Here is a 12,481-nt window from a genome sequence, read left to right as displayed (position 1 = left end):
ATGAACTATGATGGAGCAAACTAGCAATTTTAGTAGAAATATAAAAGTTGACAGAAAATTCAATTATTGTTGGTTATGTTTACGAGCATTTGTTTTGACTCTGTTTTTAACGCCCACGATACATCTTGGTTATTGTTTACGAACATTTGTTTTGACTGTGAGGTAGCCCAATTTTAGTATGATTTTATTGTTGATTCATTTTCTTTTAACCTTTCATCTGTCAAAAAGCCACATTTCCCCACATTTAAAATGCAACAGGTTTTCGAAACATCAGCACCATACAGGCTATTGAGATTTACTAACCTATGAAAGTAAAATGCAATCCTCAAAATTTGATTTGCATCAATTTATACAATTGCATGTTCCTGAGAACTTTGAAGTTTAAATTGAATCAATCATATATATGGTAAAACAGAAATACAACTCCGGCCTCAACAACTTTCAAACAATTTCCATATCTTCATGTAATCTCTCCAACATCCATCTCAGAATCATCCCCAAGTAAAGGATCCTCATAATCCAAGGTACCCCGAGGCTCAATCTGCACATGCAAGTCCCCCACTTCAGAATCCCTCTGATCACAAACCAAACCATCATGATCCTCCACATCAGATCCATCATCACTGCATACCTCAAACTTCTTCTTCCTCCCTCTATACCCCACAAGCCCCAAAACCTTCTCCTTCCACAGCACCAAGGGGCATTTCTCAATCAGCTCAGAACCCTCATAAGCCTCAGTCAAGAACACACTAAACCTCTTCCCCCTCTCTGACACATAGAAGATCCCACAATGCTTGAGCAGAAGCCTCATCAGCTTCTGGGGCATCACCAGCTCCCAACGAAAGTGTGTGAGGTGATCAGTCACCAACCTCTTCTCAATGGTGAAACTAAGCAGTTCATGCATAACAGCAACAGCCCTTTTATCAAACTCCAATGATCCAGCCTTAAGTCCACGAGCATCAGCATAGGGAGACAAATAAGACATCTCCTGAAAATGCTGAATCTTTTCACCATAGTAACGATACACCCTCTTATAATTCGCAGGGAACTTCAAAGGAAATGGAATTGAAAGCATCCCTGGGGTATTGGTAGTTGCAGTTTTCTCTGTCACCACCTTTTTCTCTAACTCAGTGATTGCCCAATCAGGGTTCCAAGACACAAGCTCCAAAAACTCAACCCCATCAAGTGCTTTCACCACCCTAAAATGCTGAGGATACATATGCACCCAATGGACTCTAAAATCCAACGGCAACCCAAAATCTCTTCTGAAATGAGCAATCTTCTCCAAGGGAAGCCTTTTATCCAGCGACATCATGAGAAACCTCGTGACGTGTTCGGCGACTTTGTCGGCATGTTCTTCGATGACCCTTTGCTGTTGTTCCATCAAGTTTTCGGCTTTTGAGGTCATGCCGCACCATAGCACCCCCTTTTGGTCCTTGTAGAGTTCGAAGAGGTTGGGCGTTTTGCGGAGGAAATCGGAGACACGGTGGGGCTTGGGGAGGTTGATTTGTCTGCGGTGGTGCTCCAGGGAGCGAACGGGAATGACCATTTCGGGCTCTTGCTTGAGAAGCTCCATTAAGTAGATGATTTTGGAGGCTATTTTCCATTTCTCGGTTGTGACTTCGAGGTCGTGAACCCTCTTCTTCTTGCTCCTGTCTTGGACCCTCTTGCTGCTCGTCATCCATCGGATCAGAAACTCACTACGGTAACTGTAACCAACCCTTGTTGTTCTTCCTAACCACCAATTACCCATCACCGTCACTAATCACTAATTCAACCTAGTTCTCCATCTCATTTGTCAAGGTTTGAAGAAGGCCATATGTTTCTGACAAGTGAAGTGAGCCCAGCACTGACATGGTTGGGCCTTGGCAGGTTCGGAGTATGGGCTTTACTATTCAGTATTCACACCTCCATATTTACTTTGTTTTGTGTGACAATTTTCTTTGAGTTTATGTATTAATGTATTCTGGATAGGTTTCCTCCTGCGGGGAGGCCACCTTGTCCAGAGCATTCGAGTGAAATGTATTGTTTAAACTTTCTTTCTAGGTCACAGTAAAGACCTTGTATGCTAGCTGATTTGTCCAACTTTTCAGGGTTGATGGTGGTTAAACATATCAAGATGTTGGAACCTCGCTCCCGAAGATTTCCGAGCATGGTTGTAGGCAGATTGGTATTGATATCGATTGGACCATATAAGAGATATGAGATCGGATGATACACAATCATCGACCCTCAAACACAAAGTCTATGGAAACTAAGTTATGTTATGGGGATTGAACCGTCATCTGACTCAAAATGTACACAATTCTCGTACCTTAAGCCCAAAGTGTGTAGAAATTAAGTTACTAGGATTGAATGGTGATCCAACCAAGAGAGTATAATTATTATAATTAATATTTGGCCATTTTTTTTATCAATGGAAAACAAAATAACAACATAGAAAGAAAAATGGCAGCCTGGTATAAGAAGTACCTATGGCATCAGCCATAAGTAAACTATGCATACTACTAGGACAAGACTGATACAAAGAAAAACTAAATTTAATCATATGTGCAAAGTTTGTTAGTGTTTGTTTATATGATAAAGCTCCTTTGACAACTAATTCACATATAATAATTTTATCATACTTATACCAACAACATTATCCAGTATAATGATCTGAGTTCTTGTTCACACTTGTAGAAATTAGAAGCCAAGATCAACCTAACACTATAGTATAAAACCAAAAGTATAAAAGTTCTGTTCCATCATATGCCACAATTAAAGGTATATTCCATTGCTTGGCTTCATGTATACGAGGAAAGCCGAAGGCCCACATGCGCTCCAATAGTGCCCAACCGTTCATCAAGATTCTGACAGAACATATAGAGCATGTAGAGGCCAATTTCCTTTTGGATTCTTATTGCTTAAATGTTGCTGCTCGTCCACGAAATTAGTGACCCTGTGTAGCCATTGGTTGGACCACGTACACCAACTTTATAAGCGGAATTCCGAAGATATGTGAGTGAACGTCTCCCCCCAAAATTTCTTAAGTTTCCCATGCTCTTCATCATAGCTTTTTTGTTGGGTGCGGTTTCCTTTTCTAAAAGGAGAAAGGCTAAGCCAATCATATGTATTTTATCGAGTTGAGAAGGGTCAAACTAAGGCATATGAGGAAGGGTTAATCAAGTAATTATACAGCAGCTTTAGGGAGAGAGAAGAGAAGAGTAATGGCAGAGGTGGACAGAGAAAGGTGATTGATTTACTTGTTTTTCTCACTTTATTCTGTGCTTGTTCTTGCTTTTCAACTCAACTCTATCTGTTTAATTTTTTTTCTCATAGCATATATATGTCTATTTTTTATGATTTGCAAAGTTCATAATAAAGTAATCTATTATATTTATGTTTCAATTGTTGAGTCAGCATAGTGTAATATGGTTAGTAGATAGTCATGTTCCTTAATTAAGCATATGGTTAGTAGTTAGATTCTCAGGCTCGCATGTATGGAAGGAAATCTATCGAGGGAAGTCTCTCTTAAATGGATCTTCCTAGTCTCTGACTCCGGCCCAGGCAACCCAAGTATTAACCCAAAAGAAATATACATATAGATTTGTATGGTTGAAAACATATTCTTAAAAATTAAACTTAGTATGTGATTTGACTTGTGCAGAATCCATACACATTGATGATCCCGGTGGATCTAGTAGTGGATCAGCAATATCAGTGGCCGCAAATTTGGTGGCAGGGTCCCTTGGTAGTGAGACTGATGGGTCCATTTTATGCCCTTCAGGTTCTAACTCAGTAGTGGGCATTAAACCAACAGCTGGCCTCACTAGTATAGCAGGGGTAGTTCCAATCACCCCATTACAAGACACAGTTGGGTAAGTCTATGGTAATGTCACCATTTTCTTTTGAACAAATTACCCTTGAATCTTCTGAGCTTTTGTCGAATTGCATACACTTTTTTTTTCTATTCTTACACTAACCCCTTTAATGTTTAAAACATTATACTGACATCCTCCTTATATATTATTATTACACTAATTCCCTTAATGATTGAAAACAGCACTCCTATAACTATAAGGGAAGTTGTTATAAACATTAAACAAAGAATAGTATTTTGTGTAATTTGTCTTAGGAAGTATTAATGTAATTTGCTATTTTCTTTATATCAAAACTGTTTGCACTTTGCAAGCATTATTATTTTTCCCGTCAAAATACATCTTGTTGCATTTAATGTGTAACATCTTGTGGGCTGGTACAGACCAATTTGCAGGACTGTATTAGATGCTGCTCTTGTTCTTGAAACCATTGCAGGCATCGACATCAATGATAAGGCAACAATCAAAGCATTAAAGTATGTTCCAAGAGATGGCTATGCTCAATTTCTAAAGATAGATGGACTGAGAGGAAAGAGATTAGGTGTTGTTAGAGCATTCTACGGTTTTGGAAATGACACTTTTAAGCATGATACTTTCAAACTGCACCTGAAAACACTAAGGTAATGAAAATTACTATTTGTGTCAAGTATTAATTACTGCATTATTTAGTCTCATACATATATTTTTCAAACTCAGGCAAAAAGGAGCAGTTTTGGTTGACAATTTGGAGATAAACAACATTCAGGAAATCTTTAATGATCAAAGTGAAGACATTGCTATGGCATATGAATTCAAATTATCCTTGAACGCATACCTCAGACTTAGTTGCTTCCCCAATGAGAAGCTTGGCCGATGTGATAGCCTTCAACAAGAAACACCCAAAATTGGTATGTATGTAAAAAAGCCACTTCTATTTAGTAGTTCATGGTTAAAATAGAGAGGGTAAAAAATTTATATTTTAAATTCTATAAGGAAGACGAAATTCATCAATTATCAAATAGAAATACTAACATTATGTTCTTTTTAACACATTCTTTATTATTATTCGAATTTTATTTGACTAAGACTAATTTTAACCAAAAATTAAGCACCTAAATCTCATTTTACTCGAATATAAATATAATAACATTGGTATGGAAATTGCAGGAGAAACTTAAGGAGTATGGCCAAGATCTCATGCTGGTAGCTCAAAAGACAAATGGAGTTAGGGAACTGAAGGAAGCAGTGTTAAACATGGCAAGATTGTCACATATTGGATTTGAGAAATTAATGATAACAAATAACCTTGACGCAATGGTGGTATCTTTTTCATTCTTTGCTAGTATACTTGCAAGGGGAGGTTATCCTGGAGTAACTGTTCCAGCGGGATATGAAAAGCGTGCACCATTTGGAATTATCTTTGGAGGTTTGAAAGGCTCGGAACCAAAGCTCATCCAAATTGCTTATTCCTTTGAGCAAGCAACTTTGATCAGGAAGCCCCCACCACTCCGAAAGTTGGAGGTTTAACCGTTACAAAAAGATTGTCAGAATTTTGATGGAATTGAATAGCCACGTGTTTGTTTGTTTAATGATGGCCAAGACTAGTTATCCATCTAAAAGAGTAAATTAAGCATTGTCATGTCCTTCTATCAGGAACTCTGACAAAAACCATATATGGCAATAAAATTTGAAGTGTGTCTATTTAGCTATCTGAGTTCATTGCACTGAGGTTTTTTAGACTTGTTTTATGTTTTTATAGACTATACACCTTGGTAAAATCACCTGATTTATTTCAATCTTTATAGACATATCAAAATAATGATGTATATATATTAAAATAGATACATATATGCTGAAACGACATTAACATATCTAAAAGCGTTTAAGCTAAGCCAAATTTCCTAATCTGAAACTCAAGACGTCTAAGCTAAATTTTAATGTATACGAGGAAAGCCGGAGGACCACATGCACTCCAATAATTCCTCTTTTTGATTCTTATTGCATCTAATGTTGCTGCTTGTCCACGATATTAGGGAGTAGGGATCCTGCATGTCTAGCCATCGCTTGGACCACGAATACCAACTTTATAAGTGAAATTTCAGTAAAGTAAACGTCTACCTCCAAAAATTCGTGAGTTTCTCATGCTCTTCATCATAGCCTTTATGTTGGGTGCGGCTTCCTCTTCTAAATGGAGAAAGACTCAAAATTGTAAGCCAATTATGTCTCTTAGTTGTCGAGTAGGGAAGGGACAAATTAAGAGGGGACTTTAAATACTTGAATAAAATAGCAACTTAAGGAGAGTGGAGAAGATTGAAGAGGAAAAAAAACTCTGATTCACACATACACAAAGCAGTCTTAGTAAAATTGAATTAGCAAATTACTTAACCATTAGACAGGGTTGAAATTTGAATAATTACTTCTTGACGTTGGGTTTCTAATTCAACTTCAACCGTGGAGATTGTGGTTCATTGCTTGTGTGAGATATTATGTAAACTCATACAAGGGTTCTATTTTTTTTGTTCAATTTTTCATCTTTTTAGTTCTCTAATATAATAAGTTTTATTGTATTAGTTGTTTGATTGACTATATACTAGTATAGTTTGTGCTTTTGATTAAGAAATTTATCCACTGCGTGCTATTATCATTATTCCTATTTGTATAGGTTTGGATACCCTTTGTATCCTACAATATCAATATATATCCTTAATTTGCTAACTAAAAAAAACCATTATTCCCATCACTTAATGGTAAATACTTTTCTCACCTATTACAATTATCTTAGCCATATTATCATTTTCTTTCACACTTGAGTCACAAATAAAATTCTACTGTCACTTTTTGAATGAGAAGTTATTCACTTCTGATCATTATATTTGTTATTTTATTATTATGGTAGACACCCATTAACTAACATATAACTATTTCTAATTCTAATTTATAAGATAAGAATTAATCCTTATTTATATATTTTTTTTAGAATTATATTATCTTTAATCAGACTTCAACACACTCTAAATAATGGAATTAAAATGATTTTTCAATACATATAATAATATTAACAAAAATTAATATTTATATTTATTAAAATAAATTGGTCACATGTTTGTTAGGCCTAAAATGTAGTATTCAATTAACCTTTTGACGTATTTATGACTAGTGGGTTGACTAAATTTTCTGATATGAGACTGAAGTCGTTTTTAAATTTGCGATCTAACTCCTGAAATCGCACAATTCTGCGATGCTTGGTGCTGGATCAGACTGAGATAAGATTGGAGTAGAAAACGTATGATGGTCGATCCCTCTGTTCACTTTCTCTTTCGTGAAAATCGCAGGAAGGTAACTGCTGAAGACTGAAGTACCTGAAGGCTGAGGTGGTGTTTTCATGGCTTCCGACACGGTACGAGGTTTCTCTCTCTCTCTCTCTTTTTTTTTTAAGTCCTCTTTTTTAATCCCTCTATTCACTTTCTCTTCTCCATTATTAACAAGGCCAAAGGACTCTCAATCGAAGAGGCAACCGTTTATGATCTCCAACTTGCTTTTCGGACAAAACAACTAACCTCTAGGGAAGTCGTTGACTTCTACCTCAAACAAATAGAAACGCAAAACCCAGTTCTGAAAGGGGTGTTGGAGTTGAACCCAGATGCACTATCACAAGCTGATAAAGCTGACCATGAGAGAAAGACTAAGGCACCGGGGTCTCTTTCACCACTGCATGGAATACCCATTTTGATTAAGGACAACATTGCAACCAAGGATAAGATGAACACCACTGCAGGCTCTTTTGCTCTTCTGGGCTCTGTGGTGCCTAGAGATGCAGGTGTAGTTTCCAGATTAAGAGAAGCTGGGGCTATCATTTTAGGCAAGGCCAGCATGAGTGAGTGGGCATTTTACAGGTCCAATGCAGCACCCAGTGGTTGGAGTGCCAGAGGTGGACAGGGGAAGGTGACTCGTTCACTTGCTTTTTCTTACTTTAATCTGAGCTTGTTCTTGCATTTCAAGTCAAATCTATCTACTTAGAAGTCACCTGAGAATACCATGTTTAACACATTCTTTTTAATATACTCTTTGCTCTTTACTATTGTTTAAAATTTATTGATAAGTAAAAATTATAAATGGGCTCGATAAATAAAGCTTTAATTACCTTCTTGTTCCATATAGTTGCAACATTTTTTTAGTGTCTCTAGTTTAAAGCATTCCATTGTAGTCCCCATAGTTGAAAGTTTTTTACCTTTTGATTCTCACCATCAAATGTAGACTAATGTTGTTGAAACGAAAGTGACGTGATTTATTTAATCTACATTCATCTCAAACAAGTTTATCTCAAATGGTGTTAAGCGACTTCAGAGGGCAAGCACTATGAGGGTAAAAAAATTGCAACTGTAAGAACTAAAATGTAAAATATGAGATTTATAAAGGGTATGTTAAAAACATGTATTACCAACATTTCTCTTGTAAATTTGGAAGCTGCTAAGTTACATAAATGAGGTTATAGAAAATGACTGAAAAGTGAAAACAGTACTTTGGGGTGAATGATTCTAAAAAGTTATACATAGATTTGTATGGTTGAAACCATATTCTTAAAAAATTAAAGGGTTGCTACTTACTAATATGTGATTTGTGTTGTGCAGAATCCATACACAATGGGTGGTCCAAGTGGATCTAGTAGCGGATCAGCAATATCGGTGGCAGCAAATTTGGTGGCAGTGTCCCTTGGTACTGAGACTGATGGGTCCATTTTATCCCCTTCAAACGTTAACTCAGTAGTGGGTATCAAACCAACGGTTGGTCTCACTAGTAGAGCAGGGGTAGTTCCAATCACCCCAAGACAAGACACAGTTGGGTAAGTCTATCTGTCTATGGTAATGGCGCCATTTTCTTTATATCATAGCTGTTTGAAATTTGCAAGTATAATTACTTTCCCTATCAAAATACTACATTTTATTGCATTAAGTGTGTAACATCATGTGGGCCGGTTCAGACCAATTTGCAGGACTGTATCAGATGCTGCTCTTGTTCTTGAAACCATTGCAGGCATCGACATCAATGATCAGGCAACAATTGAAGCATCAAAATATGTCCCAGAAGGTGGCTATGCTCAATTTCTAAAGAAAGAGGGACTGAGAGGAAAGAGATTAGGTGTTGTGAGATTTTTCTACGGTTTTAGTGGCGATACTGTTATGCACAAAACTTTAGAACTGCACTTCAAAACATTAAGGTAATGAAAATCAATATTTGTGTCAACTGTTAAGTATTAAACTATTAAATTGTAGTATTAGTTACTTATTGGTGTATTCAGTCTCATATACTTCCTTCAAACTCAGGCAAAAGGGAGCAGTTTTGGTTGACAACTTGGAGATAGAAAACATTGAAGAAATTATTGATGGTCAAAGTGAAGAGATTGCTATGGCATATGATTTCAAATTATCCTTGAATGCGTACCTCAGAGACTTGGTTAATTCCCCAGTGAGAAGCTTGGCCGATGTGATAGCCTTCAACAAGGAACACCCAGAATTGGTGAGTATGTGAAAAAGCTACTTCTATATATTTAGTTGTTCATAGTTAAAAAATAAAATAGATAATTATATATAGCAACTTAAGAGTGGTATGATTCTATGAAAATTGCAGGAGAAACTTGAGGAGTACGGCCAGGATCTCTTGTTGTTAGCTGAAGAGACAAATGGAGTTGAGGAACTTAATCATGCGGTATTAAATATGTCTAGATTGTCCCACAATGGATTTGAGAAATTAATGATAACAAATGAACTTGATGCGGTGGTAGTACCTTCTTCAACCTTTAGTTCTATACTTGCTATAGGAGGTTATCCTGGAGTAATTGTTCCAGCAGGTTATGAAAAGGGTGTGCCATTTGGAATTTGCTTTGGAGGTTTGAAAGGCTCAGAGTCAAAGCTGATAGAAATTGCTTATTCCTTTGAGCAAGCAACTATGATCCGGAAGCCCCCACCACTCCGAAAGTTAGAGATTTGACAGTTAAAAAAGAAATTGTAAAAAAATTGATGGAATTGAATAGCACTTGTTTAGTTGTTTGTTTAATGATGGCCAAGACTAGTTATCCATCTAAGAGTTAATAAGTATGCCACGTCCTTCTGTCGAAAGTTCTGATAGAAAATTATGACAATATGATTCAGAATGTGTCTATTTAGCATCAATTAGTTCATTGTTGCGATAAGCTTTTTTGGACTTTTTTTTTAGAGAAGGTTTTTTTGACTTGTGCTGTGCTTTTATCATGAATTACTACCAAAAAATCCAAATTCTGAAAAACTACCAAGGTTGGTTTAATAAGAAAAATGGTTTTTCACACTCCTCAAAGTATGTACACCTTGAGAAAAAGAGGGGATAAAATATTAATTCGTTTAAAACGCTGTAATTGAATTGTTTATTTTTAAAATGAAATTCATGACATGAGAACGTAACCAAAAAGAAATAAATATCAAAACATGTCATGTCATGTTATGCTTACAATCAATATAATAAATAGAAGAAAAATGGACGGAAAACAATAGTTAAGTAGAGGAGAGAAAAGGCAAAATACAAAAAATAGCAAAAAGTGAGTCTGAACAGAGAAAAAAAAATGAATTGAAAAAGCTCTTGGAATAAAAGGCATGGAAACCACATCAGCTTTAATAATAAAAGAAGAGGGATGAAAAAGATCAGATTCATGCTATTTTGAGTTTGCTTCCAAGCTCTATTTTCCATGGTTCCCCTCCACTACACCTTTTTGGCACAAAGCACCGTCACCTTCACAAATGACTCTCTTTCACTCTCAAAAAACGGTTTAGATTATATAATGAAGAAAAAAAGCCTATTTTCTATTGGTCCATGTTTTCCTTTCAAACCAACACAGAAAAAAGCACAGTCTTCAACACGTCAAAAATAAAAAGCAACTACAACAGACATTATTCTGTGAAATTGTTAATCAAAGCCATGGTAGCTTCTTTCGAAGAGCAACCATAATCGAAAAGCTTAAGGCAGAGTAGAGAAGCATGACTCAAACGTTAGGGTTATGGTTAATCCAGTACGAGAATAGAAATTTGACAGCGGGAGCGGGGTTTTCACAAATACTGTTTTTCCATCTGAAACAGAACAACAATCCAAATGAAGTGTTTAATATTTTTTGGGAGGTGGAATGGCCACACTAAGGAATAGATTTTGTTAGCCTTTTGTAAGCAGAAGTGGTTGAATAAAAACCATCAAGAACATGTCCCCAAGCAACATCAACCTCAAGCTTAAGCAGCATAGGAACATCAGTTGACACATGACTCTAACACCAATCTCGAATAGATAGGTTAACATCCAGAATGTGAATATCATCAATAATGTAACATAAAATGCCCTTGATCCACTCGAAAATTGAAGCCTGATTCAAGAATCTCTAAAGCAATATTCATAGAAGATCAAGTATACGATCAACCAATGGCGGAGCTTTTTCAAAGGACCAAGGGGCTTTTATGAAAAAGTTTTATACACATATACATTTTTTTCTCTCTTATAAACTATTTATATTTTTAATAGTAACTTATAAGATCTTTATAATATTCTTAAAGTTAATTATTTTTTGATTCCTAATTATTTTATGTCATTGAACTACATAAAGAAGAGTAATATTTAATTATTATTATTATTATTATTAAATTTAAATAATTATACAATATGACTTTAACTTGTGATATTTTTCTTTCAAATTTCTGCTATTATTTTTTTTATTTCCTTACATTTTTTTTACAATTTTTACTATAATTTTGATATAAAAAAATATAATCATTTCCTTAAGTTTATTGAAAATTCATAGAAATTTTTAATTTTTTATGCATTTTCATACATATTTTGTTTTTATAATAGATAAAACTAATGTTTATAGCAATATTCTTTTTCAGAAAAAAAATTACAAATAATTTTTTCAGTTTTTTAATTCAATAGTAGATGAAGGTATAAAAGTGTAAAAAAATAAAAAAAATTCTGACAAGTGATGTTAATTAAATAAGAAAAAAAAATTATTATCATAAAATACAATTTTTGGGCTCAACCTCCTCAATAAAAAAACACACAATTAACATAGAAAATAATTAATATTTGAAAAATATCATCAAAGGTTTAAAATCACTTATAAGTAGTGATATTAATTATCAAAATTATTACATTTAATCTATTTATAAATATTATAACCTTAATTAGCTTGTCCCCTTGGTGAATTTTTTTTTTGGCTTGGCCCCTCCAATTTTTGTTCCAAGCTCCGCCGCTACGAATAACCATTAGATTTGTGTGGACAAAGAATGAACTCTCCTTTTGTGTGGGACTATTTGTGTATGGATTGGTTTTATTTATATATAATCTTATAACCTATTGATGAATATAAACAATCTTTAAATAATTATATCTCATAACTACTTATGAAGAATTACTTCCACTTTTGGTAAAAAAAATTATATTTGTATATTTTCAATAATATAGACATTTTTGTTATGTTTATGAAAGAACACACACTTTCATGAAAAACCTTTCATATTTACATCTTTTCATAAATTACAACCTAATTTTATAAAATGATACAACCCCTCATTCATCTATAAAATCTTTTTATGATTTTTAGTGAAACTAAAGTAGTTTGAGCTTGAATTGAACCTTTA

The 12,481-nt window shown here is 34.9% G+C and overlaps 2 protein-coding genes and 1 pseudogene across 2 annotated transcripts; 2 read left to right on the top strand and 1 right to left on the bottom strand.

Annotated features, from left to right (window-relative positions):
• Positions 1-304: 304 nt before the first annotated feature.
• Positions 305-2,030, bottom strand: LOC114421633 (protein WHAT'S THIS FACTOR 1 homolog, chloroplastic). Its single transcript, XM_028387674.1, has one exon. It carries the CDS (start codon positions 1,751-1,753, stop codon positions 461-463), a length of 1,293 nt encoding a protein of 430 aa, XP_028243475.1. The 5' UTR covers positions 1,754-2,030; the 3' UTR covers positions 305-460.
• A 122-nt stretch (positions 2,031-2,152) lies between these two features.
• Positions 2,153-5,548, top strand: LOC114420891 (annotated as a pseudogene).
• Positions 5,549-7,011: 1,463 nt separating this feature from the next.
• LOC114421632 (probable amidase At4g34880) lies at positions 7,012-10,026 on the top strand. Its single transcript, XM_028387673.1, has 6 exons — positions 7,012-7,236; positions 7,326-7,781; positions 8,468-8,679; positions 8,818-9,054; positions 9,161-9,353; positions 9,465-10,026. Exons 1-6 carry the CDS (start codon positions 7,222-7,224, stop codon positions 9,822-9,824), a joined length of 1,473 nt encoding a protein of 490 aa, XP_028243474.1. The 5' UTR covers positions 7,012-7,221; the 3' UTR covers positions 9,825-10,026.
• The last annotated feature ends 2,455 nt before the right edge of the window (positions 10,027-12,481 follow it).

Source organism: Glycine soja, chromosome 8 (genome assembly GCF_004193775.1).
Source record: "Glycine soja cultivar W05 chromosome 8, ASM419377v2, whole genome shotgun sequence".
In the NCBI taxonomy this organism is placed as follows: Eukaryota; Viridiplantae; Streptophyta; class Magnoliopsida; order Fabales; family Fabaceae; genus Glycine; species Glycine soja.
The sequence above is the reverse complement of the archived record's forward strand: the minus strand, read 5'-3'. Positions and strand labels throughout refer to the sequence as shown.

Bases quoted from the DNA above. Each gene is read 5' to 3' on its own strand.
- LOC114421633 (XM_028387674.1), bottom strand. From the start codon at position 1,753: ATGGGTAATTGGTGGTTAGGAAGAACAACAAGGGTTGGTTACAGTTAC.
- LOC114421632 (XM_028387673.1), top strand. The intron at 7,782-8,467 runs GTGACTCGTTCA...TGTGTTGTGCAG, and splicing joins CCAGAGGTGGACAGGGGAAG to AATCCATACACAATGGGTGG. The intron at 9,354-9,464 runs GTGAGTATGTGA...TGAAAATTGCAG, and splicing joins ACAAGGAACACCCAGAATTG to GAGAAACTTGAGGAGTACGG.